The 27,952-nt window shown below is 62.2% G+C and overlaps 2 protein-coding genes and 1 long non-coding RNA gene across 19 annotated transcripts in view; 1 reads left to right on the top strand and 2 right to left on the bottom strand.

Annotated features, from left to right (window-relative positions):
- MTA1 (metastasis associated 1) overlaps nt 1–7,331 on the bottom strand; it is a 33,490-nt gene extending 26,159 nt beyond the window's left edge. For 4 of the 12 annotated variants that reach the window (XM_086362650.1, XM_086362649.1, XM_086362648.1 and 1 more), the window contains exon 1: nt 6,853–7,331. In XM_086362650.1, the coding sequence (XP_086218776.1) occupies nt 6,853–7,316 (464 nt within the window). In that variant the 5' untranslated portion in view covers nt 7,317–7,331. The remainder of the gene's footprint in view (nt 1–6,852) is intronic. The other 8 variants (XR_015149338.1, XR_015149337.1, XM_086362652.1 and 5 more) reach the window with 8 other exon arrangements.
- Nucleotides 7,332–7,492: 161 nt separating this feature from the next.
- LOC147348838 (uncharacterized) lies at nt 7,493–10,016 on the top strand. Its single transcript, XR_015149339.1, has 3 exons — nt 7,493–8,031; nt 8,345–8,493; nt 9,063–10,016. It is a non-coding gene; the product is annotated as an uncharacterized LOC147348838 (long non-coding RNA).
- Nucleotides 10,017–13,122: 3,106 nt separating this feature from the next.
- TEX22 (testis expressed 22) lies at nt 13,123–27,941 on the bottom strand. 6 transcript variants are annotated; one of them, XM_086362673.1, is made up of 4 exons: nt 27,364–27,941; nt 26,878–27,118; nt 13,402–13,533; nt 13,123–13,321 (listed from the first exon to the last, which is right to left on the bottom strand). In XM_086362673.1, exons 2-4 carry the CDS (start codon nt 27,061–27,063, stop codon nt 13,142–13,144), a joined length of 498 nt encoding a protein of 165 aa, XP_086218799.1. In that variant the 5' UTR covers nt 27,064–27,118; nt 27,364–27,941; the 3' UTR covers nt 13,123–13,141. The 6 variants fall into 6 exon arrangements, with proteins under 6 accessions (XP_086218799.1, XP_086218801.1, XP_086218800.1 ...); XM_086362675.1 differs by having other exon boundaries at nt 27,536–27,924; XM_086362674.1 differs by having other exon boundaries at nt 27,490–27,910.
- Nucleotides 27,942–27,952: the final 11 nt, after the last annotated feature.

The raw sequence follows: 27,952 nt of genomic DNA on the forward strand, positions 1-27,952 counted from the left end.
GAAGGCCGAGAGGTGGAGACGGGCCACAGGACACTCACACCCCCGGGTCGGGGGTCGGAAGGCCGAGAGGTGGAGACGGGCCACAGGACACTCACACCCCCGGGTCGGGGGTCGGAAGGCCGAGAGGTGGAGACGGGCCACAGGACACTCACACCGCCGGGTCGGGGGTCGGAAGGCCGAGAGGTGGAGACGGGCCACAGGACACTCACACTGCCGGGTCGGGGGTCGGAAGGCCGAGAGGTGGAGACGGGCCACCGGACACTCACACCCCCGGGTCGGGGGTCGCAAGGCCGAGAGGTGGAGACGGGCCACAGGACACTCACACCCCCGGGTCGGGGGTCAGAAGGCCAAGAGGTGGCGACGGGCCACAGGACACTCACAGGCCCAAGAAAGAAGCCGAGGACCTTCGCCTCAAGCTCAAAATGTGTCACACACTTACAAGTAAAACCCGGAACTATAAACACTCTACGAGAACACAGGACAAGATCTTTGTGACCTTGGGGTTGGCAGATTTTATACACAAAATATGGAAATTATAAAGGAAAAAATTGCAAAACACATATCTGATAAAGCACTAAAATATACAACATAAAACAAAGCGTCACAACTCGGTGGCGAGCTTCTTCCCAATCTCAGAAACCAGGCAGAGGGCTCGTGCAGACACCTGGCCAGACGCTAGGAGGCCATCGACAGGTGGAAAGATGCCCCACGCCTCGACCCAGGGAGACTGGAGGCGCCCTGCCCGCCTGTCAGACCCTCGACAGAGACACTGTCCCGACGAGACCCAGCCAGCCAGGGTGCAGAGGGCCCGGGGCACAGGGGGTGCCCCCGCCCCGCCAGGCCCCCCCCCGGCCCGGGACTCTCACGACAACTGACACAGCCACCAGAAGCGGGAGATGACTCTGCGGTGATGCGAACGTGCCCTTCAAGTGTCACGCTGAAATCCCAACCCTGAAGACAGCTATCTGGAGGCAGGACCTCTGGGAAGGCCTGAGGGTGAGCCCCGGAAGCGGGGGTTCGCACTCTTACAGGAGACCCCTGGAGCTCCCTGCCAGGAAGTGGGCTCTCCCAAGATATCAGGTCTGCAGGGGGCAGCCTGGACCGCGTCCAGGGTCCTGCAGCCTCCAGAATTGCAAGCAGCCGCCTCTGCTGCTGACCAGCCCTCAGGCTGGGGCCTCCAGACCCGACGTCCCCCAGCTGCCGAATCCACCGCGACATGTCCGTTCGACAGAACCGAATCGGAAGGCAGAGGAAGGCGCTCCCCACACCTGGGCGAGCCCTGGACGCGCTGCGTGACACCCTGTAGGCGGCGTCGGGAGCGACAGGGCCCCCTCGGGGCTGCGGAGCCAGGCTCGGTGTGGGGGGCTGACCAAAAGGCAAGAGGGAAGCCAGCGGGTCGTGCCAGCCGTCTGACCGCCGGGGTCCCCCCGCCCCGGCCTGCTGAGACCACACACCTAGAAGTGTGTGTGACAGACGCTGTGCTCACGTGTCCAAATCAAAGAGCTGAGCCGCAAAGGGTGTGTAAGCGTGCACTTCAGCAGACCTGGCTCTCACTCCCTTAGCGACGGTGATCGCATTTCTGAGGTCATCACTAACGCTGAATTCTCCTGAGCTGACCCACTGGCCCAGGGCGAGGTCAGGGTCAGGGCCAGGGCCAGGGTCAGGCTCCTGCAGCCTCCAGCCAGGCTTTCTTCCGGGATCAACAGCCCAGCACCTGCTCTCGGAGCTCAGGTCAGAGACTGACAGCCGCATCCTGCCTCGCGTCACACCACTGGTTCACGGCTGCAGCCTGCCGGCCCTGAGGGACCCTGGACGCACCTCAAGGCGTGGCTGGGCCCACTGAAGCACGGGAACCTCTGACTAAAAGCACGGAACCTCCAACGGCACAGTCCTAAGGCCAGGAGACTGCTCGCTCGCGGCTCCGCCGGGCAGCGTTACCCTGAGGGACCCGCAGACTCGCAAAGGCGAGCAGGCAGGAGCGACGAGGCAGGGCGGGACGAAGGGAGGTCCCCAGGAAGGAAGCGCAACCCCCGAAGGGCCAGGTCGCCAGCACCTCGGGGACGGGCTCCCACCAGCCCCGGCCGCAGACCCTGCAGAGGGCCGCGGGGCACAGAGGCTCAGCCCGGGGGCTGGGAGCCTGTGGGAGCCCGACCCCGAGCCCCGGCCGGCGTCCACATTCACCTGCCGAGCCTCATGGGCCCGGGGCCTGGCACGAACACCCCCTCGGGCCCAGTGCGGACCGCGCCATCTCTCCAGCCAGACCTCCCGTGCACACACCCGCTGGACGGAGGCCAGACCCTGCCCGGAGCTGAAGTGGCCGATGACCAAGGGGCTGGCGTCCGTCCAGGGGGTCAGAGGATGGAGGTGACAGGGGATTGGGCCGGGCGCCAGGCCTGAGCTCAGATGCCCCGCGCTCTCTCTGGACAAAGGGGCAGAACTGTACCCACCTGGACCCCAGAAAAGGCCCTGTGGACCCCACGCTGACCCACACACAGACCTGCAGGCCTGAGCTCACACGGTGCCCACTGGAGCATGCCCCCCCACCCCGGTGGCCCTGTGCTGACCCTGGTCCCCTCACACGGGATGTGGCCGCCTCTCAGGGGTGACCTCCCCCTCCCCAAGGGTAGCCCCCTCTGCCCGATGTCCACAAACAGATCCCCGGGGGCCCAGGGGCCTGCCTGGATGCCCACCCTGCAGAGGGAGGGAGGCAGTAGGCCTGTCCCCCAGGTGCCGGGCATGGACCCCCCCGGGCTCTCTGCACCCGCAGCCCTCACCCCCACATCCAGCAGTCACTGTCGCATGGGTCAGCCAGAGGGACCCGGGCCTGCAAGGGGCCAGCTGGGGGCAGGGCCAGATGATGGGCCCTCAAGGCGCTGGGAGTCGACCCTGCAGTTTGAAGCGGAGGAGATGGGGCAGACCTGCTGCTCGGAAGGTCGTCTCCTCAGGCTGCCGTGATCGCAGCCAGGGGGCTGCAAGGCCCGGGAGGGCAGGAACACGGCCGCCAGGCCCCCCCAGACACAACACCACCCCAAGCCCCGGACAGGACAGCGCCAGCGGCCTCCTCTGTCCACGCGGGGCCCCTGGAGACCCAGGGAAGCGGGCCTGCTGCCATCAGTCTCCAGCCCACCTGCTCCCCGAGGACAGATGGGCAGGGGTTCTGGGGGCACAGAGGTGCGAGGCGGAGGACAGTGCAGAACGCCAGGCTCGAGAGAAGGCCGGCTGCGGAGTCGCAGGCAGCCCCCCAATCCACATGGCACCCCAACTTCAGCCCCAGAAGGCGGTCCTGCGCCAACCTCGACCAAGCCCCCCTCAGCCCTGGCGAGTCCGGCACGGACGCCCACCCGTCCAGGTGCCCAGCAAGGCCACCACCAACAGGAGGGCGCCCACCGCCCTGCCTGGCCCCAACCCAGGACCTGCCCCAGACACCCCTGAGCCACAGCTCCTCGCCAAGTAACCCCAGACTGCAACGGCCGCAGTTTCCTCTCAGAGGAACGTGAAGGCCCCAGAAGACCCCCAACGGGGGGTGGGCTGCAGGGTGAGTGTGCGCATGTCAGTGGTCCACCCACTTCAGCCCAGAGCCCAAGGCTGCCGCTCCCCTCGCCATGATCCCCAGCGTGTCCCCACTGCCCCTGAAGCGTGTGCAGCTTTCCCGACTGGCGACGTCTTACCTCATAAAAAGGTAAGCAAGCACAAAAGCGTTTCAAACCGGAGGGCAGAACGCAGCCTGGCAAGAGCAGCAGAGGCGGCAGGAGCACCGTCAAGCTGCCCAGAGGGCGGGGGACCCCTGTCACCTTTTGAAAGTCGGGCTGTCCAGGAGAACAGTTGTTAACACCGCCCAACGAGAGCAAAAGGAGAGGAGACGGGACCAGCCACAGCCGCCCACTGCCCGGTGACCGAGGCGCCTGCGGCTCCGGGCCGCCGGTCCTCCGTCTGTCCCAGAGCTTGACGGGTCAGCTCTGCCTTCACGGAGAGGCAGAAAGAGGTGTCCTTGGTGCCCGCAGCCCAGGGCCACCCCGGACGGGAACCCGCCGCCCTCCTGCAGAGCACCGACCCCGCAGCAGGGCACGGACCCTGACCCCACCACCGGCATCCCTTGCCCGCCACGCGCCACCCAAGAGGCCTTCTGTCCAGGCCGGGCCACTTCCTGGGGAAGAACCAGGCCCGGTCCCTCCCAGGCTGACCCACTCCGCCCAGCTGGTCAGTTGGCACGAAGCTGCAGCCGTGCCTTCGCCCCGCCCAGACGCCCTGGCAGGGCCTCGGGACAGCCTGCCAGGCAGGACACAGGATGCCCAGGAGAGGCTGGGTGCCGCGGACCACCTTCTTGTGTCCCTCCCCTGCGGCACTGGGGACACACAGATGCTAAGATGCGCTGTATCTGAACTGCAAACCGAACAAGCATCCTGTACTTTTTTGTGCTGAACCCAGCGGCTCTGGTGGGCCGTCCCATATGGAGATGGCTTCCCCGGGTTCTATCCCTGCGGTGCGCCAAGGGCGGGCAGCCCGCCCAGTGGGGCCCAGCCCCAGGGAGAGGTGCGCATCTGCCCGTCTGGGTCCTTAGAGGCCCTGATGGCGCCCCCCCAACCCCAAGCCAGCAGCTCCCCGGGACAGGACGCCGACCTGCCGACACCCTGCCCACCGGCCCTGCGGACCCAGGGGACAGCGCCTTGGGATCCCGTCCAGAGGTGGGGGACGGAGCAGCAGTGACCAACCTGGAGTCCAAGGGGAAGCGGGCCTCCGGGACCTGCGGGGCACACCGGGGTCTGAGGCACAGGAAGGCCTGAGTGCGGCCAGGCCCCAGTTGACTGCACGGCCAGGAGGCCTGGAGCCCACACATCACAGTGGGGACGTGAGTGCAGGCTGCGGTGCCCATGGCCTGGGAGGGCAGAGACAGCACGCAGTGGGGGTCCCACCCTGAGTGGCAGGGAGCCAAGGTGCAGCGGGCGGCCAGCGGAGGGCCCCCAGCACCCCACTGCCTCCCCCTCCAGGCTCCACCCGGGAGCTGGGAGCCTCTTTTCATTCATTTATTCAACACCCCAACGCGGCCCCAGGGCAGAAGCCTGGGAGGGCAGAGGAGACCACACGTGCAGGGGGCTTCTGGCCAGGTAAACCTCAGGGGCACGGGGCAAGCCGGAAGGGTGGGCCAACCGGAGGAGTCTCACGCCGGGAAAGAGGAGACCTGCATGCGGAAAAGTGGTCCGAGAGGACACTGTGCAGGAGGAGAGCTGCTGGGGCGGCCGGGGGACCTGGGCAGGGGGCGGAGGCTGGGGCTGCCAGTACAGAGGGGGCGAGTCGGTCCGGGGGACCTCCTGCCGCCCTCCAGGTGACCGGGTCCTGCTCGGACGGGCAAGGGTGGGAAACGAACAGGCCCCTCCCTGAAGGGCCGCTGCACCCCAGCCCGATCCCCACATGTCCACCAAGGGTCTGTGCTACAGGGGGCACGGGCCCCCCTTCCTGCGACCACCTGTGAGCCGGAGAGGGCAGGGGAGGGCCTGACAGGCCGGCAGGTGTCCTGCCTACCCACTGCCCCGGTGGGGGTGTGCACCCAAGGTCACGAGGCTGGCCTGGCCCTCGGGGTCAGCTGGCCAGCAACAGGGCAGATCGTGCACAGAAGTGGCTCGGACAGCAAGGCCAGGGCTGCTCTCAGGCCTGACGCGCTCCACCAAAGCTGGGCACGTGGGCCTCTCAGGATCTCAGAGACAGAGGGCACCTCGCCTCCCTGTGAATTCATGGACCAGCTGGGAACCCCACGGGAAACCAGCAGTGCAGTCTCCTGGAGCCCCCTCACCACAAAGTGGGGCAAGATCCAACGCCAGGGGCTTCCTGGGGCCCGAGGTGGGGAGGAATAGCCCAGGAGGGGAGCCCCAGGGCCTTGGCCAGCTCAGCATCCGGAGCAGGGACCACCTGGCTCATCCACACCCCTGCAAAGCACCTCCCTGCCGCCCTGGGGAAACAGGAGGCAGCAAAAAGTTTGGGGTGTGTTGAAAGCACGCTCGGGGTGACCACAGGCTACTAAGGCTCTGGAGAGGGAATCCCCCAGAACACAGCCCCTAAGCATACTCCAGGCCCAAGCCCTCAGCGGAGTGGGCTCCAGAGGGGACACGGCCCTCACCCCAGATCTGAGCCCGCCCCGCACACCGTGGGCCCTCCTCTCTCCTGTGCCCCAGAGCCCCCACCCCGGGAGGGCAGCCAGGGCCTCCTGCACCATGTGCTCCGCTCCGCTGGGGGCGCGGGGCTCCGGCCAGACCCCCTCACACAAGGGTGTTGGCATCCCCCACAGCTCCTCACAGACCACAGGCCGCCCCCAACAGGTGGGCACAGCCCCTTCCCCCCCAGCTCGGCCCCAGTCCCCGCCGGCTCCCGCGGGGCGGCCCCAGGGGCCCTTTCGGGCCGCAGTGAGCGTGGCCGGGCCGGGGTGGGGGTGGAGGGCAGGCTGCTCAGAAACGATGGGGTGGGGAGGAGACGGGGTGCGGTGCAGACGAGGGGTGCGGGCGGCCGGGGGGAGGAGGGACGGCCCGGCAGGCCGGCCTGCAGTGGGGGAGGGGCGGAGGCGGGGGAGGGGGCCGGAGTGGGGGCGGGGGGAGGGGCGGGGGAGGGACACGCGGAGGGGGCGGGCGGGGGCCGCGGCGCGGGGTGCAGAGCGGCCCGGGGGATGGCGAGGCCCGGGGCGGCGGTTTGGGACCGAGGCCGGCCGGGGGCAGAGACGGCGGGGCCGGGCCGGGGTCCGGGACTCCGGGGGGCCCGGGGCGGGGGTCCGGGGCCCGGGGCGGGGTTCCGGGTGGGGGCCCGGCGGGGGCCCGGCCGCGGCGCATAAAGGCGGCGGCGGCGGCGGCGGCGGACAGGCGGCGGCCTTACCTCCGACCCTGTACATGTTGGCGGCCATGTCCGGCGGCGGCGGCGGGGGCCGCGGGCTGGGCCGGGCGGGCGCGGGGCTCGGCGCGGGCGGCCGGGAGGACGCGGCGCGGCGCGGGCGCGGGGGCGGGCGGTTTAAAGGGGCCGCGCTGCTCCGCCGCCGCCGCCGCCGCCGAGGCCGCCGAGGCCGCGCAGGGACCGAGGCCGCGGGCGGGCGGGAGAGGAAGAGGAGGGGCCGCGCGAGGGAGGGGCCTGGGCGCCGCCGCGCCCCCCGCGGGGCCGTTTCCCGGGCGCCCCGCCCCGCGCCGCGCGCCCCCGGCTCCGCCGCCCGCGCGCCCCGCGTCCCCGCTCCCCGCGCCTGGCCTCCGCCGCCCGCGAGCCCCGGCTCCCAGCGCCCGGCCCCGGGGTCTTTGTCCCTGCCCCCGGTCCTGCCCCTCGGCCTCGCCTGGACGGTGGCGGGCCCCCATCCCACCTCCGCTCGGGCACCTCCTCCCTGGACTGCGGCCCGAGGAACCGGCCAAGGGACCGGGTGGCCGTGCCCAGAGTACCCTCTGGGAGGCCCCGCCCGGGAGCGGGGCAGGAGGGGGAACCCGACGCGGATGGTGGGGGCGGGGGCGGTGTTGGGGGGCTGGCGGGGGCTATGGGGGGGGCGGGCTGGCGGTCCGTGCGAGGACAGCGAGGTGGAAGGGCCGTGGATGAGGCACCGGCCTGCCCTCCGCAGGCCCGGCAGGACCTGCCACGCTGTGTGGGCTTAAGTCTGACGATGGCGGTGGCCCGGGTGCTGCCCGCAGGGGAAAGCGGAGGGTGGAGGGGGCGGCCCGGCTGGCCGCGAGCGGGCCCAGTGGGGATTCTAGACCAGCCCGCTGCTCGGGGACCAGGGGAGGGAGGTGAGGGGCCCAGGGTGGGTGACTGCTCCGTCTGCCTGGGGACATCCCTGTGGGACACGAGGGGACAGAGCCCAGGACAGGCCCCAGGCCCCGCACGTCGTGGAGACTGAGGGTGGCTAGAAGGCAGGAGCTTAGCGCTGAGGCCATCCAGGCAGGCCCCCCCTAAGGGGAGGGGGGCAGGAACGTCCCCCTCACCACGGCCCATCCTAACTCAGTAACCTGCGTCTCCTTCTCTGGACAGCAAAGCTGTAGCATGAAGCCTCCGTCCACCAGCACCCAACAAGCTGACCAAACAGTAAGAACCACAGATAAATGCCCAGGCAGCACAGAGAGCCCCACACTTCCCGCCTGTAAAGTGCCTGCTCCTGTCTCCCCAAGACGGGCATCCACCTGCAGCACCCCCCGCCCGCCGCGGGGCGAAGCCACGAAGGGCGGAGGCTGCCTTCCTTCGGCCGGGGTGGGGGATGGGGGAGAGTGGCAGGCAGGGCTGCCTTTCCCCGGAAGTCTCAGGGAAGCTGCTGGAATTCCAGGTCTCCCCCTCCCAAAGCAGAGCGATGTCTACTAAAGCGCGCTGCTCTTCTGGCGTCACACTGCTTTCCCCTCTGCAGGCTAACAAGAAAGGGGGATTGCCTGCAGGGCCCAGACCTCACACCAGCCCAGAGGCACGGCAACAGACCCCAGGCACCTTGCAGAAAAGACTTCGGAATTCTCGCATTTAGTGGCAGAGCAAGAAGACATTCAGGAAAGAGCCCCGAGGGTATGCCACGTGGGACGGGGCAGCCATGTCCAAGACCACAAGGGCAGCATAAAGAGTGGGGAGCGGGGGCGAGGGACGATGGGAGTCGCCTCTACAGGAGCCCCGTGATCTGAGGTCAGACGTTAGATGAGAAGACAGCAGAGCGAGAGCGAGATGTAAGAGCCGAGGAAACAGGTCAGGGTCACGCCATAGCTAGGACAGGAAACCGAGGGGCCCAGGGTGGCAGTGACTAGCACGGGGAAGCCTGGAGGTGGGCTGGGGCGAGACCAAGCAGTTAGCACAATCGCTTCGTCATTCATTTGCTAAGCACCCACTTCAAGCCACACACTTCAGATGCTGGGGGCCGGGGGGAGGGGCAGTCACTGTCCAGCAGGAAGCGGGGAAGCAGTGATAAATACAGCAGTCCAGGCCTTGAGGACAAAGTGATGAGAGGGGTCAGGGGACAAGCGCTCACGTGGGGGCACTGTTTGTTTAGAGAGGCGGGGATACTGGTGAGGAGGGACCCATGGGAGCCTAATGGTGGGTGAAAGGGTCCAGAGGCCACTGGACAGGGCAGCGTCCCTGTGCAGGGCCTGCAGGGCTCCGGGTGACCTGAGCTGACCTTTGGCCCTGGCGGCCACTTGCTGAGGGATGGGGCCCGCAGCAGCGTGTGGAGGCCAGTGACCCAGGAGGAGGCACAGGGCGCAGGAGGCTGCAGTTTGAAAAAGGCTCAAAGACCCGCCACAGGCCACTCTCCCCAGCATCACCTGGGAGCCCCCAGGACCACAGCAGGCTGAGTCACACGGAGCCCACCTCGCCTGCTCACTCAGCCTCAGAGACGAGAGAGATGCTCTTCAGAAAACCCATGTCACATGCAGCAAGGACAAAAGCTAGCCCTGTTCCCCGCAGCAACGTTTGAGACCTGAAGACCAAGTCAGGAGGCCGAGAACACTTTACCAAAGAATGCTGCCCCGGCCTGCGGAGGGTGCCGTCCAGCGGGGAGCAGGGAGCAAATGATACACAGGGTGGCTGAGGCCTTGAAGACAAGCGTGATGAGGGTCAGGGCACAGGGCGATCACAGTGGGGGCACTGGCGAAGCAGGCACCCTTGGGAGCCTAATGGTGGGTGAAGAGGTCCCACCATGAGAGTCTAAAGGCCTTGGGCAAACATTTTTAAACCTAGAACCTGAGAAATAAGGTTCTTTAAAAATGTAAAAGCTGACCTTCGAGGCAGCCAATAAGACTGTAATGGAGACAAAGGCAGGGCAGTACTGGCTGGGGAGCTCGCTGCCCAGGCGCAGGGCTCCGGCGGACGGCAGGGCACAGGGGGCCGGGCGGGCACAGAGCTGCCAGCGCCCCTCACCGTCCAAAACCCAGCAGCAGGCGGACGGGCGTCACACAGACCCAGTCAACACCCGGCTCTGTGTTTGCTGTAATTTCTAAAAATAATCGTAAGAGAATCTTGTGAACTTCGGATGAAGAAACATTCATCTAATTTCAGCATCGTGTTTTCCCTTAAATTTTTAAAAATTTGAAAGAATTCTACAGTTGTCCTGTAGTTCCATGTACCCTCACACCTCTGCCTGGGCCCTTAGACGTATCGGAACCACCCTCACCTCATGTTGACAGCATTCCTCTCGGTGATGAAACTGTAGGCGAGATTTTTTTTTAAATTTTATTGCTGAATAGTGAGCAAATATTCTTGCAAAGCCAATGAAGTCATCTTTCTTAATGGGCAACGCTGGGCACTGAGTGTCTGCAGCCCTTGGGAGGCCACACGGCTCAGGTACCCTGCTGGGCTTGGGGGCCTGCGCCCTGCAAACTAGGCTGCAGGGCACCCCTTTCTGTTTGGGGTGTCCAGAGCGGCCTCTGCTCCTGCTCTGAGTCCCCCGACCCTCGAGCACAGACGGGTGCCAGGGTGCAAGGGGGGCACGCAGTGGGGGGGCCATCCTCTCTGCCTGGGGGTGTCCCTGTGAGTCTGGGGAGGTGCCTTCAGGGAGGGAAGTGGAGTAAAGGTGCCCTGCACTGCCCACTGTCGGCGGTGACGGGTGGTGTCCCAATCAGTGGGTGCTGCCTGACCTGTCTGCTCCCAGGCCAGCCGCCTCCTCTCATCCAGGCTGCCAGGCTCCCTTAGACTCTCCTCTCTTCCAGGGGTTCCCAGACAGGCCCCTGGTGCTATCTGGGGCCTGATGGTTCTCAGCAGTGAGGGGCTGTCCAGTGCACCTGAGACGTTTAGCAATCCCCAGCCCCCACCCACTCAGTGCCAGGAACCCCTGTGGAAGGCAGAGTGCCCCTCCCTTAAAGACGGCCACATTTTCCCCAAACCTGTGACCATCCTGGGCTACACAGCAAGGGAGGAGTTAGGGTGGCTGACCAGGTGACCTTGAAACGCTATCCTGGGTCATCCAGGTGGCCCGACATCTTTACAGGTCCCATTTTCACAGGTCCTTGAACGTGGAGGAAGAGGCGGAGGAGGGGGGCTCCTCTGCAGCTCTGAGGACGGAGGAAGGAGCCACAAGCCAAGGGAAGTGGGCAGCTTCTAAGACGCTGGAATGGCTGGAGCCCCAGGAGGAAGGCAGCCCTGCCCACACCCCGCTCGTAGCCGAGTGAGGCCCATTCCGGATTTCTATAGAATCTACCGTCCATGAGTTTGTGTGAAGACACCAAGTTTGTGGAATCTTGTTAGGGCAGCAATAGGAAACCCACACACCCAGGGCGACAACAAAGCCATCTCCAGGCACCGTCAGCTCCCCCAGGCTCCACGCCCTACTGAGAGGGCCACAGGCTGCCTGCCGGTCCCCACGAGGCCCCCCACGGCTGCTGTGCTGTGCTGGGGAGAGCCGGGTGGTCAAGGGGAGACCGGTGCAGAGAAGAGGCCCTGAAACCACCTGCAGGGCAGCGGGCCAGCCAGCCCAAGGCTGGACCCACGCCACCAACCGCGGCCTACGGAGAGCCCCCAGGCCAGACCAGGAGACACGGCCGGGCGAGCCCAGCAAGGCCCAGGTCTTCAGTGAAGACATGGGGTCCTCTAAGGCCTCTGGGGCAAAGAACTCACAGCACTTGTCACCTGTCTTAACTGCTGACACTTCAGCTTGGGCTGGAGGGAGTCCTCCCAGCCGGCATGGAGACTGGCCCAGAGCAGGTTCTGGCCCCTGACACCTGTCCCCCACTTTATCAGGGGTCCTTGAGGAGGAGGGGAAAGTCATGAGGCCCCCCAGGCCCTGTCTAGACCTCACACCACTCCTCTCCCACCTCTTAGGACACCCCACCCTAGTCCCACTCACCACCCCCACAATCCCTGGGCCTCTCCATGCACCCTGGGGATTCTGGGAAATCCACAGGCTGGAACAACAGTACACTCGGGACCTCAGAGAGTGCAGCCTGGGGGGCTACCTGTGTGATCTTGGACGGCTTCCCGGAGGAGGAACCTGTGCTGAGCTTTAAGGTAAAGCAGAGCAGGAGGCCAGGACGGGCAGCTAGGGTCATCTCAGCAGCCGACTCTCTGAGCGAGCGAGGCCAGAACTTGGGCACTGCCCACATCCTGGGCCTGGAGGTGGAGTGGACCACCTCGTTCTGCCCAAAGCCCCCCTCCCACCCACTGCTCCCATCAGCCCCTAGCTGTCAGTTAGTCACCAAGTGCAGGAGATGACCCGCCCAATGCCAGCCTCCCGCTGCCCCAGGGCTGGGCTCCTGTGACCCCCTCCCTGTTCCCCTTCTCCACCTCCCGTTGCTGCCAGCCTGGTCTCCCCAGATGCAGCCCCACGTCACTGTCACCTGCAGCTCAGAAGCCTCCTGCCCACCCCTGAACTTGACGCAAAGGCAGACACCACGGCAGGCCAGGGCCAGCCCCTCACAGCTACCCAGGCCCCTGCCCACCCTGCCTCCTGGGCCCTGGTCCACCTACGAGCTCCCTGTGCAGAGAAGGGACAGCGCCACCTCCTCCAGGAAGCCTCCCTCTGTGTGGGAGCCGCCCTGACCCCCACGGCCTCTGGCCTTCTCCGCATCACGTCGCCTCCCCATGGGCCTGCCCAGTACCCGGTGCTCCTGGGCTGGGCGGCGCCAGCACCGAGCAGTTCAAACATCCAAACCTCCACCCTGCTGGGAGCGTGGCCCCACCTCACTGCTCCACGCACTGCCCACGTGCATGCGTGCTCAGTCGCCTCAGTCGTATCCAACTCTTGCAATCCTATGGACTGTAGCCCGCCAGCTGGCAGGTACCCAGTCACCTCAGGGGCCAGGCTCCCCAGCCCCGACCCCTTCCACCTGGGCTGCTGACAGCTGTCTGTGAAGCAGGCCCAGAAGAGGAGCTGCTAGAGCCTCACGCCCTCCCAGGCCACCCACTGCTGCTGGTCCCAGGAGGATGGCCCTGCTGGGGATGGGCACCCTCTGCTGGCAGCCCAGGGGGCCATCCTGGAGGGCCACTCTACCCTGTCCCCCAGACCCTCCAGGTGGCCTCTTGGAGGCTGGGCTGGGCCAAGTCACCCCAACCAGAGGTGACCTCCAAGGGTGAGTGTCCTGAGGAGGGGGCAGCCAGACGTCCTCCCAGGCCTGTTTTCGTATCCCCGGGCCGGTGGCGGCTATCTGGAGGGCTACAGGGAGGGCGCAGGGCCCGCCTCCCCAGCACCCGAAGGAAAGACTCCGGAAGACAAAACACTGGGCTGAGTCGGCTCTTAGAAGGGCGGCGACCTCGAGGCCGGGGCCTCCAGAGCCACGTTGTGCCAGAAAGGCTTGCTCCGGACCAGGAAGGCTTGGAAGGCGTTGGTGGACTCGGAGGACCTCGGCGGGTGGGGAAAGAGCACGTCCTTGTCCACGTCCTCGGACACCAGCTGGGCCACTATCCGCGCGAGGTCCTGCGGGGAGGGCGGGGTCAGGGGCGGGGCCGGACCAGGTCGGGAGGGGCGGGACCCGGCGCTCCCGCGCTTCCCCGCACCCTGCAGGAGGGGGGCGCCCCCGCGAGGCCCAGCTTCTCGCCGCGGCCCAGCACGGCCAGCCTCCGGCGCTCATCTATGCTGACGCTCCAGCGGCGGCGGCTCCGGCGCCAGCTGTCCTGCGGCTCGCACACCTGGGGGGATAAGGCAGGGGTCTGCGCCGGCCCCACCCGGGGTCCCGCACCCGCCAACCCTCTGCACCCGACAAAGGGCGGTGCGCTCAGCCACCCCAGTGCCGGCGGGCGGGCAGAGCTTCAGCTCGTGGCTCGGGCAGTGCATGGCTTTGCTCAGTGGCTCAGCACCTGGACACCCAGGCCAGCACCTGCCCTGCTTTCCTGCGCGTGGGTTGTCCCTCTGGATGCTGGGGGCTGTTACAGCACAGGTCGTGGCCCTCGGCTAGTGCCTGTTCCTGGCTGGGCACAGTCTGCCCACCCTCTGGGGAGGCCCCCAGAACAGGCAGCCAGACTGTGGGTGCCTTGAGAAAGATGGGCCCAAAGGTCAGCCTCCTCCCAGGCCCCTCTGAAATGCCCACAGAGAGGCATTGGGGGAGATGATGCTCAGGGCTCCACAGGCTCACGGGACAGGCCGGGAGGCATCCTGCAGGACCCGCACCCCACTCCTGCCCAGGTGGGCTGTCCCTGAAGGGCTCCGGAGCTCCTCCCGCTCTGCCCAGTCAGGGGCCAACTGGCTGCCTCCCTGCGGGGTCCAGGAGGTCACCCTCTGGAGTGCCATGGCGGCTGGGGTAGGTGCCAAGCTAAAAATAAAAGGAGGATTAAGACAAACTCAGTCCCCATTCCTCAAAAAACTAAAAATAGAACTACCATATGACCCAACAATCCAACTTCTGGTTATACATCCAAAGGAATGGAAAGCAAGTCAAAGAGATATTTCTGCTCTCGTGTTTGAGCCACACTGTTCACAGTAGCCAACAAGTGGCTGCAACCACAATGCCCATCAGCGGATGAATGAATCAGCCTCGTGTGGCCCATCCATACGACGGAGTATCATCCAGCCTTGAAAAGGAAAGACGCTTTGCATAAGCTGCAACATGGATGAACCTCAGAGACATGGGCAACGAGAACACAGGTCTTGTGTAGTCCACTCGCGTGAGCTACCTGGAGTCACCAGATTCGCAGAGTCAGAACACAGCACCAAGGCTGCCCGGGCTGGGGGAGGGGCGGGTGTGGTTTAACCGGGACAGAGTTTCAGAGCGGCAGGATGGAAGCCGCTGCAGGCTTCACGGTGAGGCGAGTACAGCAGACTGGCCCAGACGTCCAGTCTCCATGGGACAGAAAAACCCAAACGAACTTCTTGGCCAGCCCAGTGCTTAACACTGCTGAACCTTACACTTCAAAATGGTCAGGATGTGGTGGGGGGAGTGGACGCTTGGAGCCAGAAACACACACAGAAGGAAGATAGTGTGAGCAACACAAGGGAAGGGAGCGTGGACAGGCCCAGGAGGCACAGTCAGCAGGAGGAGCCAGCCCTTAGATTTTGGACTTCTTGCCTCCAGACTGCAAAACAATATATTTCTGTTATTTAAGCAAAAAAAAAAAAGGAAAAGAATAAAGTGAAGTCCCCAGCCCCTCTTCCCACTCTGCACCAAGAACCCTGGCAGCCTGGCTAAGCACCCCCTCCACCTATGAGAGGGGAGGGGTCCTTTCTGGGGAAAAAGACCAGCCCCAGAGAAGAGCCCTACAGAGCCGGGGCGTCCAACGCAGAGCAGCCAGAAACCTGCCCGATCACCCCACGAAGTTCGCGACTGCTGGTGGGGCTGCCCTCAGCACACGGAGCCTCCAGCCAGCCCACGGGCCCACCCCTGGGTGCAGCCAGGGCAGCCCCCATGGTCTGAGAAACACAGGGGAGAGCCACTGGCCGGGGCCCGAGAGGCTCCGACGGGAGTGGGAGGAAGCGTACCACCTCCCCGCTCCCGCCGCCTCCTGGACGACACGGACTCATGAGACAGAAAGAGGACAGAGCGAAGAGGGGCTGCTGCGAGGGCAGTGACGAGCTCTTCAATGTTAGAATGTGGCATCGGAACCAAAGCTTCCGTAGAAGACTGGGGGGTGGGGACGGCCTGCCGGCCCGCATCGCCCCCTGCCCCGTGACTGGCGCCCACAGTGCCTTTAGGCGTTGTCACAGGGGTTCCCTGTGATGTGGGGTGGGTCCGAGGATGCTGGCAGCGCACGGGGGTGGCCCATGTGGCCTGAGGGGGCCCTTCTGTGACCGTGTGTCCACCCGAGCACAGCCTTCCCGGGGAGCCCTCCGGTGGTGAGATGCAGGGGACGCACCAACCCGCCAACCTTGGCCTGTGAGCAGACAGACAAGTCTGCTGTCGAGTCGTTTGTCACAGAGCATCATCACAGCAAAGGCCAACAGGACCCACAGCAAACCCCAAAAGCCAAGGGGAGGGAACGCGAGGAAACGGGAGAATCAGACATGCAGGCCCAACAGCCAACGACAGCTTTCAGAGAGAACAGAGGGGCCGCGCAGACACACGCACACACAGACACGCGCACATGCACACGGGCACGCACACACGGATATGCACACCATGGGCACACGCGCACACGGACACGCATGCATGCACACGGACACGGACACGCACACACACACGGGCACGCGCACACACACACACACACGGACACGGACGCTCACACACATACACGCACATGCGCACACGGACACGCATGCATGCACACGGACACGGACACGCATGCATGCACACGGACACGGACAGACACACACAGGCACGCACACACACACACGGGCACGCGCACACACATGGGCACATGCGCACACGGACACACACGCATGCACACGGACACGGACACACACGCACACACAGGCACGCACACACACACACGGGCACGCGCACACATATACACACACATGCGCACACACACACACGGACACGGACACGCACACACCCCACAAAGGGGCAAGGCTCCAGGCTCGAAGGGTTCCTACAGGACCGAGAGAGGAGACAGTGAGGGACATCTGAGAACCAGGCAGAGAGAAACGGGCACGTGTGGGGGGTGAGGAGTCCCCAGGGCTGGGAGAGCCCATGGCCCCAAAGTCCTGCGGGAAGGTGGCTTCCCGCTAGAAGTGTCCCCACCCAAGCATCACTCAGCTGTGCAGGCAGAACAAAGTGTCTTCAGCGCCGTCCAGTTGGAACTGAGCACCTGCGGGGCCTTCTGAGGAGCTCCCAGAGGCGGGGAGGGGCCCAGCCCACCCAGCGGGAGCGAGACCCGGGGCCTGGGGTGCCACGCATTTGTGAGACAAGGCCACAGCTGTGCTGGAAGTCTGGGAGGGATCAGAAGATGCAGAAGGGACAGGAGGGCACCATCATCACCTCCAGGAGACACAGGAGCTGCCTGAGAGGTGACGCTCACAGCGGAGGGAAGCTGCCCATGTTCGGCTCCGGGCCAGGGTCGCTGGGGAGCAGGCGCGCGGCAGCAGGACCTGCGGAGAGGCAGGTGTCTGTGGGCGGGGAAGACAGCGAATGCGTGTCCCCAGGGTGGGAGGCTCCACTGAGCCCTCCGGGCCGGTGGGCAGCTCTTCTCAGCTCTGTGCTCACGTGGGATATCGAGAGTGGCGCACAGCTTTACGAGGAGAGACGGGCATTACGGACTGGAGCGACCTGACGGCACGCACGGGGGCCCACGTGCTCACCGACGGGATCACTGTTACCAACAGCGGCCAAGCCTCAGGCCGTGGGCAGGAGACCCCTCGTGGGCCCGCCTGGGAACCCGCAGCAGGAACTCCCACGGGCACGGAAGCCGGAGCGGAAGGGGACCCGATTCTCAGGAGGGGACAAGAAGGACTCCTGCCAGCCAGCCACGAGGGAGGCCAGCGCTGCCTCTGAGGACACAAGGCAGCTTTAAATGCTGGAAAATTAGGGAAAAAGCCATGGAACAAGAGACCGAGCAAATAATTCAAGCTAGGAAAACAAAAACGAAAGAGGTACTCTCAAAGTTTCAAAACAGAATTAGCAAAGACTGGCGAGTGAATCAGAATGAAAAAAAAGTACAACGACGTGATCGAAAACTGGTTTTTTGAAAAACCATTAAAGCAGAACGACTCTTCCTCACGTCGTCAACTCCACCTTCGTCATTTTGCCGATCTTTCCGTGTTTAGTGCCCATCTTCTTCTCCATTAAATATTCGTTTACACTGGCTGCGCCCAGTTTCGGCTGTGGCCTGTGGCGTCTATTAATAGAGCCCTGGCCAGGGGTCGAAGCTGGCCCCCTGCATGGGAACACACAGTCTCAGCCGCCGGACCACCAGGGCAGTCCCTGCTGCCTCTTAGTGAACTGTGTACGTCCACAGACTCAGTACACTTTTCTCCTCAGTTTTAAAACCTGTTTTCTCTTTGCTCTGAAGCCTCTCTTCACACGTTTGGATGGGAGACACTCGTATGCTCCAAGTGTTACAGGCATTCCCCAGCCCATCCCACGCCGGCCTTTGTCTTTGTGCCAGCCTCACACTCAGCAGTCAGGTTTGTCGGGGTTTTACTCTACGGTCTGGCCTAGCCTGGGCATCTCCCCCTTGGACTCTCACCACGGCCCCCTTTCTCCGGGCATTTCTGGATTGGTTTAACTTGCAGCTCGTGTGTCTGTGTGTGTCTGACGGGTTGGGGGATCTTCTAGATGGATGGCCGGTCACCCACCCCAATGCTATTCACTGAAAAGTGTGTCCCCACTGGGGATTAAATTCCCAGATTCAGCCTGGGGTCCGCGTCTGGGTAGTCTGTGCGGGCTACGGGCCTCCTGGCCAGCGTCCGTCCCAGTGCCACACCACTCTGCTCAGAGCAGGCGAGCCAGGCCCTGCTCCTGTTTTGAAACTCTTGCCTGGTTTCTCTTCCAAGTAAAAAAACTTTAAATCTTTATTTTTCAAATGGTGGTGTTACTCTGCAACGATGCTGTTTCCTTCTGCACATTTCTGAGCCCTGAATAGAGGAAGCCCCTCATGCGGGCACCCCACTGTTTGCTCCTCTCCCACCCGCCCTGACCCTGGAGCCCATGGTCACTGGCCGAGCCTGGCAGCGGCAGGCCTCTGAACTAAGGCAGACCGTGTGCCGCCTGCCCCTCCCGCCCGGGAGAGCGCCCCAGGCCCCCCCGCACCGGCTGCGTGTGGGCGGGGCGGGGGGCGGGGCCGTGTGCCGTTTTCAGTCCACTCTCACGACGGCTGCCTCTGACTCGACTGAATCTGCCGCCCCTCCTGCCGCTGTGTCTCCGGCTTTGCTGGCCTTGCCCGTGTCAGGGCCTTTCTCTGCCCCCTTCCTCTGGCTCAATCGGGTGTTGTTTCTAGCCCATGTCCCCTCCACTTGTTCAGAGGCGCTCACTTCCCAGTCTTGTGATGCCACTGAAACTTGTGGTGCCCGCTCACCCAGGTCTCCAAGGGCTGCTCAGTCAGCACCAGGGATCAAGGACTGACCTGCCAGCCAGACCGGGTAGGCACCTTCTCCAGCTTTTCTTGAGTTTCCTTGTGACTGCAGCTCTCACTGGTGTCTTGGAATAACCTCAAGAGGCCCTGAGCCAAAGCCACCCAACTAAGCAACTCCCAGTTTCCTGATCTATAGAAACTGGGATGAGAATATTTATTACTGTTCTAAGCTACTGATGCTGGGAAGGTTGAGGGCAGGAGGAGAAGGGGACGACAGAGGACGAGATGGTTGGATGGCATCACTGACTCGATGGACATGAGTTTGAGCAAGCTCCAGGTGTTGGTGCTGGACAGGGAGGCCTGGCGTGCTGCAGTCCATGGGGTCGCAGAGTTGGACACAACTGAACTCAACCAGCTGAAGCTGCTGGGTCCTGGAGATTTTCCTTACGCAGCAACAGATAACTAATACACTGCCAGAAACAAGCATACCTTTGAGATACAATTTTCAAGATTCATGAAAACTGTTTTTTAAAGTTGGGATTGTCCTGAATTATTCATTTTGGGGCAGTCTGGCAGGTTGAAAACCCTAAATCTTCCCACGCAGTGACATGGTACAAACTTTCCTTAGGAGTTCTCTGCTGTTGAGCCACATTTTACAGTGTCCTTTGTGTGGGCATCAAACAAGAACAAGAAGACTTATTCCTAGAATTTACAAACCCTGGTTCCTGTTGCTAAAGTGAATGGATCCTCCTTTCTAGGTAGATAGTATATTGGCTACAGATAGTGACTGCTTCAATACTTTGGCCCCCTGATGCAAAGAGCCGACTCACTGGAAAAGACCCTGATGCTGGGTAAGATTGAAGGCAGCAGGAGAAGGGGACGACAGAGGATGAGACGGTTGCATGGCATCAACAACTTGATGGACACGAGTTTGAGCAAGTTCCAGGAGCTGGTGAAGTACAGGAAAGCCTGGCATGCTGCAGTTCATGGGGTCGCAAAGAGTCAGAGACAACTGAGCAACTGAAGAACAAACAGCAAATGACTGCTCATCTTTGCTCTTTGGGTCTTTCCACGGCCCGTTCCACTCCCCCGACTTTGGTGCAGGCCACATGCGCTGTCTCAGCGGCATCACAGTGACGGCCGAGCTGCCGCTTTGGGAAACACGACCACGGTGGGCTCTCGGCTCCCCTTCACCAGGTTACAGAAATGTCCATTTCTTCCTACCTATTAAGAATGGATAGTTTTTATTTTTTTCTCCTAAGGAAGGAGACTGGAATATATCAACATTATTTTTCTACATCCATTGAAATAATCATGTGATCTTCCTTCTTTTGCTAATGAAGAAAATGTTTTTGCTTAAAAAAAAAATCTTTTTGGCCACACTGTGGGCATGTGGCTCCCCACCCAGGGATCAAACCCTCGCCTCTTGCAGTGGAAGTGCAGAGTCTTAACCACCGGGCCACCAGGGAAGTTCAGTGAACATAATTAGGAGATTTCCAATCACTTCATCCATGGGCCACAGTTTTCCTGCATTCATGCAAGTCCACTTACTCAGGGCATGCTCGTTGAGCACCTGCTATGTGCCGTGTGCCCTCCTGGATGCCAGGGGCAGGGCTGAGGGCGGGGCCCCTGCGGTCCTGCACCAGGCTACCCTCTGTGGTCGCGGAGTTTGCCGTGTGGTTGGATTTACTTCTGGACTTTTCAACTTGTGCTTCAGTCAGAGGGCATCGCTCCTCTCCTTTCCCCGCCTCGTCAACCGGCACGGGTGCCAGGGTGATGCTCTGGGCTGTGAGGACCGCGTCAACGCAGAGGACTCGCTTCTTGGGCGTGGGGACACCTACCCACGAACCCTCATTAGGGAAGATCCAGGCTCACTTTAGAGTTTCCTTTGCTCTTAGTCTCTTCAGGGTCCTGAAAAGCCCTCTGTAACATGGATTCAGATCAGCAGGGTTCAGGGTCTCTGCTATCTCCCCACCAGGCGAGCCTGCACGGTGACGTCCCCGCCCTGTGCGTGCTGCCGGCCAGGGGCTTCGGGGCCCGATGGCCTTGGCTGTGCTTGGGGCAGCCGAGTCGCCGCAGGTGAGGGGGGGCCTGTGCCCACTGCAGGGAGACCTCGCTCGCCAGGCCCTGCCAGTGGAAGGGCTGTCCTGCCCCAGCCTGGCTTCAGGCACGCGTTTGGTTCAAAACTGGGACGGTAACCACGTGAGAACATGCACAGGAAAGTGTATTTTAAAACCTGGGAATCTATGATCCAAAATGAACAGTGCCATACTTGCTCCCAGTCTTTCCCCCAAGAAACCGCGTTGATCTGGTCCCGGGCAGGCTCCTCGACGAGCCCACACACCACGCAGGGCCGGGCTGTGTGACCAGAGCCTCAGGGCACAGAGTGCTCCCCCACGATGCTCCCGCAACCTGCTTTCGAGACATCTCCACGTGGGCTCCCGGGGCTCGTCCCGCGAGTGGCACTGCTGTGCTTGCAGCACAGGAGCCGCGGGAGCCCTCACCCGAACCACCCCCGCTCTGGGGAGGGACACAGGCGGGTCTGGGCCGCGTGCGCGCTCCTGTGGGGCGGCTGGAGTCTGGCCTTCTTCAGGCCCGGCCTGGGCCGCCCCAGGGCTCTCTCGTCCGAGGGGCGCCGGCTCCCCGCGCGTCTTGTCCAACACTCTGGCCTCTCGCATCTTCATCAATTTATTTCCCTGATATCAAATATCTTTTCGTTTTCTTTCTGGCTCCCTTTCTGTGAAAAGCCTGTGCATCCTGGGGACCATCTGCCTCTCTTGCAGGCATGTGTGCGCGTGTGGTGTGCGCATGCGTGATGGGTGCGCGTGTGGTGTGCGCATGCGTGATGTGTGCGCGTGTGTGCCCACGGTCCGCTTGCTGTCCGCTGTGTCAGGTGCCCCTCTGAGCCTCACGCGGGTCCTTTGTCTGGGGGTGGTGCTGGGGCAGGGATGGACTTCGGGCTTCCTCGCGGTCATGCTGTTTCCTCTGCAACCTGCTGGCCCCGGCTGCCCAGGGCATCCATCCAGCCCAGACTGGCCCTGAGCCCTGCAGGGCCAGCTCGGCCTCACTCAGCCTCTCTCCTGTCCTGGAACTCGCGCTCAAGTTCACCTCGGCCTCCAGCCCTAATTCCCCGCCCACCATTCATCCGAGCCGCTGGGCTGTGTCCTCAGTTAACTCCCCGGGGCCACCCCATTTACCAGCCCTTCCTCCTGGGCGGGGACAGACTCCAGGAAGCTCCACCTCTGGGCCTGGGGGAGCTTCTTTGGCTTCCCCCTGCTCCCTGCAGACAGCTAGACTACATGATGCACCATCAGATGACCTCTTGTTCCTTTTCTTTCCCTCCCTTTATGCTTTGTTTTTGGTTTTTTTTTTTTACTGTGATAAAATGCGCGTAACGTAAAATCGACCACTTTGACCATCTTTAAGTGTACAGCTCACTGGCATAAGCACATCCAAACTGTTGTGCAACCGTCACCAACAAAATGTCCAGGACTTGCCATTTCCCCAAACCGAGACTCTGTCCCCACGAAACACTCGCTCCCACTCCTCCCCCAGCCCCTACCCCACTCCTCTACTTTCTCTCTCTGAAGCTGACCCGAGGGACCCTGTGCATGGGCCCGTGTCTGTCCTCCTGTGTTCTGCGAATCTCGCTCAGCATTGTGTCCTCAAGGCCCACCCACGTTGTGCCGTGTGTCACAGTGTGCTTCCTTCTGAGGGCTGAGTTATGCTCTGCTCTGTTTTCACCGCCTTCATCTGTCCAAGGACACTTGGGTTGCTTCTAGGTTTTGGTTACTCTCCACTGCATCCCCCCGGGAACGTGGATATACAAGTATCTGTTTGTTTCTCTGCCTTGGATTTTTTTCAGCTATTTACCCGGAATTGGAATTGCTGGATCACACCATACTTCTGTGCTCCACTTTCTGAGGAAACTCCGTCGGCTGCATCATTTCACACTCCCTCCAGAGCACGAGGTTCCAGTTTCTCCACACTCTTGCCAGCACTTGTCCTTTTTAAAAATCGTTACAGCCATCCTAACAAGACTCAGGTGGTGTCCACTGCGTTCTGATTTGCACTGCCCTGGCCCTGGGCCTGGGACTAAGGCCGCTGAGCCTTTTTTTCATGTGTTCGCTGACCATTTGTGCATCCTTGGAGAAGTGTCTATTCAAGCCTTTTGGCCATTTTTGAGTCAAATTCTTGGTTTTTTGTTGTAGTTGGGTTTTAAGGGTTCTTTAACTTATATGCAGAGTACATCATGCAAAATGCCAGGCTAGGTGAATCACAAGCTGGAGTCAAGATTGCCAGGAAAAGTATTAACCTCAGCTATGCAGATGATACCACTCTAATGGCAGAAAGTGAAGAGAAACTAAAAAGTCTCTTGATGAGCGTGAAAGAGGAGTTAAAAAGCTGGCCTGAAACTCAACATTCAAAAAACTAAGATCATGGCATCTGATCCCATCACTTCATGACAAAGAGAAGGGGAAAAAGTGGAAGCAGGGACAGATTTTATTTTCTTAGGCTCCAAAATCAGTGTGGATGCTGACCACAGGCAGGAAATTCAAAGCTGCCTGCTCCTTGGAAGGAAATCTATGACAAACTTAGACAATGTATTACAAAGCAGAGACATCACTATGCTAACAAAGATCCACATAGTCAAAGCTATGGTTTTTCCAGTAGTCATGCATGGATTTAAGAGCTGGTCCATAAAGAAAGCTGAACGTCGAAGAACTGATGCTTTCCAACTATGGCGCTGGAGAAGACTGAGAGTCCCCTGATGCTGGGAAAGACTGAAGGCACGAGGAGAAGGGGCAACAGAGGATGAGACGGTTGGATGGCATCATCGACTCAGCGGACGTGAACCTGAGCAAACTCCGGGAGATCTAATAGAGGACAGAGGAGCCTGGTGTGCTGCAGTCCATGGGGTCGCAAAGGCTTGACTGGAAAGGTCACCTCTACTTCCATGGTCATAGGTCTCCCTGGTGGCTCAGATGGTAAAGAATCTGCCTGCAATGTAGGATAATCAAGTTCGATCTCTGGATGAGGTCTGATACCCTGGGGAAGAGAATGGCTACCCACTCCAGTATTCTTGCTAGGAGAATTGCATGGACAGATGAGTCCGGAGGGCTACAGTCCATGGGGTCGCAAAGAGCCAGACATGGCTAGGCGACTAACACTCCACGGCCAGAGGGATCTGTCCAGGGTTTCTTCTACCACTTTAAAAAAAATTATTATTTTTTTTATTTATTTGGCTGCATTGGGTCTTAGTTGCATCATGTGGGATCTAGTTCCCTGACCAGGGATCAAACCTGGGCCCCGTGCGTTGGGAGCACAGTCTTAGCCCCTGGACCAGCAGGGAAGTCTCTAGCATTTTTATGGTTTTATTTTTTGTACATTTAAAACTTTGACACCTCCATCCTGGTACTCAGTGAGAGGTATGCCTACAAGTTCTTCTTCTAGACAGCTACACACCGTCTCAGCATTCACCAAAACATCCATGGGCCTTCCCCAGTGGTCCAGTAGTTAACACACCATGGTTCCACTGCAGGGGCACCAGTCCCACCCCAGGTCAGGGGACTAAGATCCTGCACCCCCCACCCCCCCCTCCATGGGTTTGAGATGCCATCTTCAGTTTACACTAAGTGTCTGCACCCACTGGAGTAAGTTTCTAGATCTCCTATTCAGCTCTGTTGTTACTCATGACACGACAGGACACTATAGTTTGATAACTGAAGTTTTATGATATGAATTCACACCTGTTAGAGCTACACCTACGCTTATTCTTCCACGTGACCAGTTTGCCCAAGAAGAAAGGGACGATGTAGGTTTACCAGTTTGTACCGTTACTGAGAGTGGGCTGTGAAATGCCGGGGAGAACCCTCTGTGCCAATGAGTTGTGCTCTCCAAGAACATGGTGTCTTCCCATTACCAAGTCTCTTGGTAACGCTCTGTGGTGTTTTAAACTTTCAAACAGGTCTGCGTTATCTCCTGTTAAGTCTATTCCGGTTGTCAAACGTGCCTTTTTCACTCGTTTGTCTCCCAGCACCTGTCTGCGAGGGCTGCTTATTTCCAAGCGGTCGCTTGCACCCCCTTCCTGGACCGTCTGCTGTGGACGGGCTCCAGTGCACCCCCCGCACCAACGGGGCGCAGGCGCGTCTCCCACGGTGCCGGCTCCGTCCCCCCTGCTCGGCTGCTGGGCCAACACTTCTGAGAAGGTGCAGGCCACGCTGGGGACGGTGACCCACCTCCAGCTTTGCTCTGACCCGCCTGGCACTGTGGCTCTTCTCTTTTTTTTTTTTTTCCAGGTGTCTTGCTCTCTTTCACGATAGAGATCTTCTCAGAATGTCTGGTGCCCTCAGCTGTTCCTCACGTTTACCCCAGGGACTAAGAGTTGATAGCAACATTGGCGGGCTGGGGCCTGGCCGCAAGGGCAGCTTCCTGTTTCAGCCGCCCCCTACCGCGCAGCTGGGAGCTGACCCCTCTGTTCTGCCCGCCCCATGGCCACACTGGACAGGGGTCACCACCTCCTCTGGGCCGGTCATCCAACCCAATCGGGTGCCGCGGGTTCTTGCCTTTCTCAGGGTCCTCTGCAGCCATGTTGGTGGGCCTGCTGGGAGGCGAACGGGCACAGGCGTGCCTGGCCCTCTGTGCGAGGCCCTCTGTCTGGGGACCCTCGCTGGGGGGGACTGTCTCCTCAGACCCGGGCCTCAGCCTGAGGAGACTGCCCTGTGAGCATGTGTCCCCCAGCATGGGCTTGGGCCGGGAAGGCCGGAGAAGAAGGGACTGGGAGGCTGACCTCTGTCAGCCAGGCTCGTCCCTGAAAGACGATGACGTCCCGATGTGGGGAGACTGGAGGAGGAGCTTCCCTGCTGACGGCACAGCAGGGAGGGACAGAGAGGACGGACGCAGCAGGACAGTCAGAGTGAGCAAGCGCACCCTCGAGGCCACAGCCAACGGCTGACGCTGCCCGCGGCCGGGGAGCAGTAGAGAGATGAGGCAGGAGAGCACAACAGGGCGGCCAAGGCTGGGGGACCCTGCGGGACTCCCTGCCCCCAAGTCAGAAACCTGGCAGTCTGTGGAGAGGGGTCTGCACCCCTTCTCTGCCTCCCCCAGAACCCCCTCCGCTGTGCCGCCTCCCGGCCTCGTCCCCATGCACCCCTCCCCCACAGCCACCTCCACCTCTTGGAACTGCAAACGCAGGAGGTCACCCCTGTCCAGGCGTCGTCCAGCCCCTCCGTCCGCAGGGCCCCTCCCAAGAAGTCCTCGCCCCTGACAAGCAACACGCTTGTGTGTTTATGTCTTAGATGGCCTGTCCTAAGAAGCTGGCCTCATAGAAGCCAACATAGAAACCAAGCAGTGGCTGGCTTCGGGCGGGGGCGCAGCTGGTACGGCACCTAGAGCCCGCTTCCCTCCTCTACGGCCTTTCCACAGAAACCCGGGACCTTGCAGACACCCCCCCAGACGGGTCCAAACACACGGCTGCACGAGCTCCACTGGGCCTGGCCTGCCTCAGCCTGGACCCATCAGGCCTGGCTCTGACCCTGAAGCACAGGGAGCTGTGCGGAACTTCTGGGGCCTGGCTTCCTTTGCTTGGGAAGCTGCCCGGGGCCAGGGGAGCAGCGGCCTGTGCACGTGGGGCTGCACGGTGACCGGACAGCGGCCCACCTGGCCGGCTGGGGTGAGACGGGTTCCTCCACATTGGGGCCAGCACCAAGCAGGGCCTCCAGGAACGTTTCAGTCATGACTTTGGTTGACAGGTCTCCTGCTGACTGCCCGCCTACCTGGTCAGTAGGACACTGTCCCGGCTGTGCACAGAGCCTCCCCCGACCAGGCGCCCTCCACGTGGCGGCAGCCGGGGTTGGGGTGGCCCACAGAGGTGGACCGCCCACAGCTGTGGGAGGCTGGAAGGGGCGCGCCCACCTTGGTGCCCACCCAGGGTTCTGGGGGATAGAATGCTGACACTCTGCGTGGCCCCCAGTCCAGCACCTGCTTGTTATCAGATGCCCTCTGGCCCTCCCCGGGCTCCAGAGGCCCTCTCTCCACCCACACTCGCCCGCCAGGACCCAGGTTTACAGAGAGGAGCCCCCTCTAGCTTACCCAGTCCTCAGTCTGCGGCTCCTGCTGACTGCTGCTCTGGGCACCTGGTGGGCCCCAGGCCATCGCTGGGCTTGGTGGCCCCGAGGGCTGCCCCTTCTCCTGGGAAGGCTGCTCCTTCTCCTGGGAAGGCTGCAACTCTGCCTTCTTCCTCAAGAGAACCTTAAGCGAACACTCCCTGCTGTCCATCTGCAGCCCCCTGGGTGGCTGGCCTGCACCTCTGGGGCGAAGTCCCCACAGCTACCTGGGCTCCTCAGGCAGAGGAAGGTCACATTAGGGTCTGCTGAGCTCAGCTTCCAGCCATTGGCCAGACAGTGCTGGGTGACCTCAGCCAGTGAGCCCCCAAAGGGTCCATCCCCTAGGGTGTCCTCGGTCCCCCTGCTCCTGCATCCATTTTTCTCCACATGGTCACCCCAGGCCAGGGCAGCTGCAGCCATCGTCCTGCTCCTGCCCCCGCTCAGGCTCCCCCAGGAACGTCCCCTCTCCTACCGTGGCTCCAGCTCCTCGGATGGGCAGCTTCTGGGGACTCTGCCTGCGGGCAGAACGACCAGGGGAGAAAGGAGGGGCCCCCCGCAGCTCTCCCCGCCTTGTTCTTCCGGACCCCTGTGACCTCACCTCGACGCCAGGCCACACCCCAGAGCCCAGGATCCGTGCCCTTCACCTGCACGACTACGCGTGAAGGGGCCGCAGCGGACGGCAGCCCGCCCGTCTCCACTCCGCGGAGGGATGGCAGGGCAGGGGTCAGGGAACAGGAGAGAGGGTCAAGGGGAGGGAGTCATGGGGTGCAGCGACCGTCGGGGAGGCGCGGGACACATCGGGGGCACGAAGACAGGGAGAAGTGGGGTACACACATGGCGGGGTACACACGCTGTAGGGAGGGGCGGGGGATGGGTGGGTCCGCTGGCTTCTGTGGGGGTACCCGGGGGAGGGGATGAGAGGAGGGGGCGGGCACACTGGGGGCGGAGCGGGGCGGGCCCATTGTGGCGGGCGGGTCAGAGGGTGGGGCCCACAGCGGTTCCAGAAGGTCCGAGAAGGCGGAGCCGAGCCTAAGGAAACTTCCGCTCGACAGCTTCCGCCC

The sequence above is a fragment of the Bos grunniens genome, chromosome 21 (genome assembly GCF_055505025.1).
Source record: "Bos grunniens cultivar Pamir isolate PY7600 chromosome 21, Bosgru_T2T1.0, whole genome shotgun sequence".
Taxonomy (NCBI): Eukaryota; Metazoa; Chordata; class Mammalia; order Artiodactyla; family Bovidae; genus Bos; species Bos grunniens.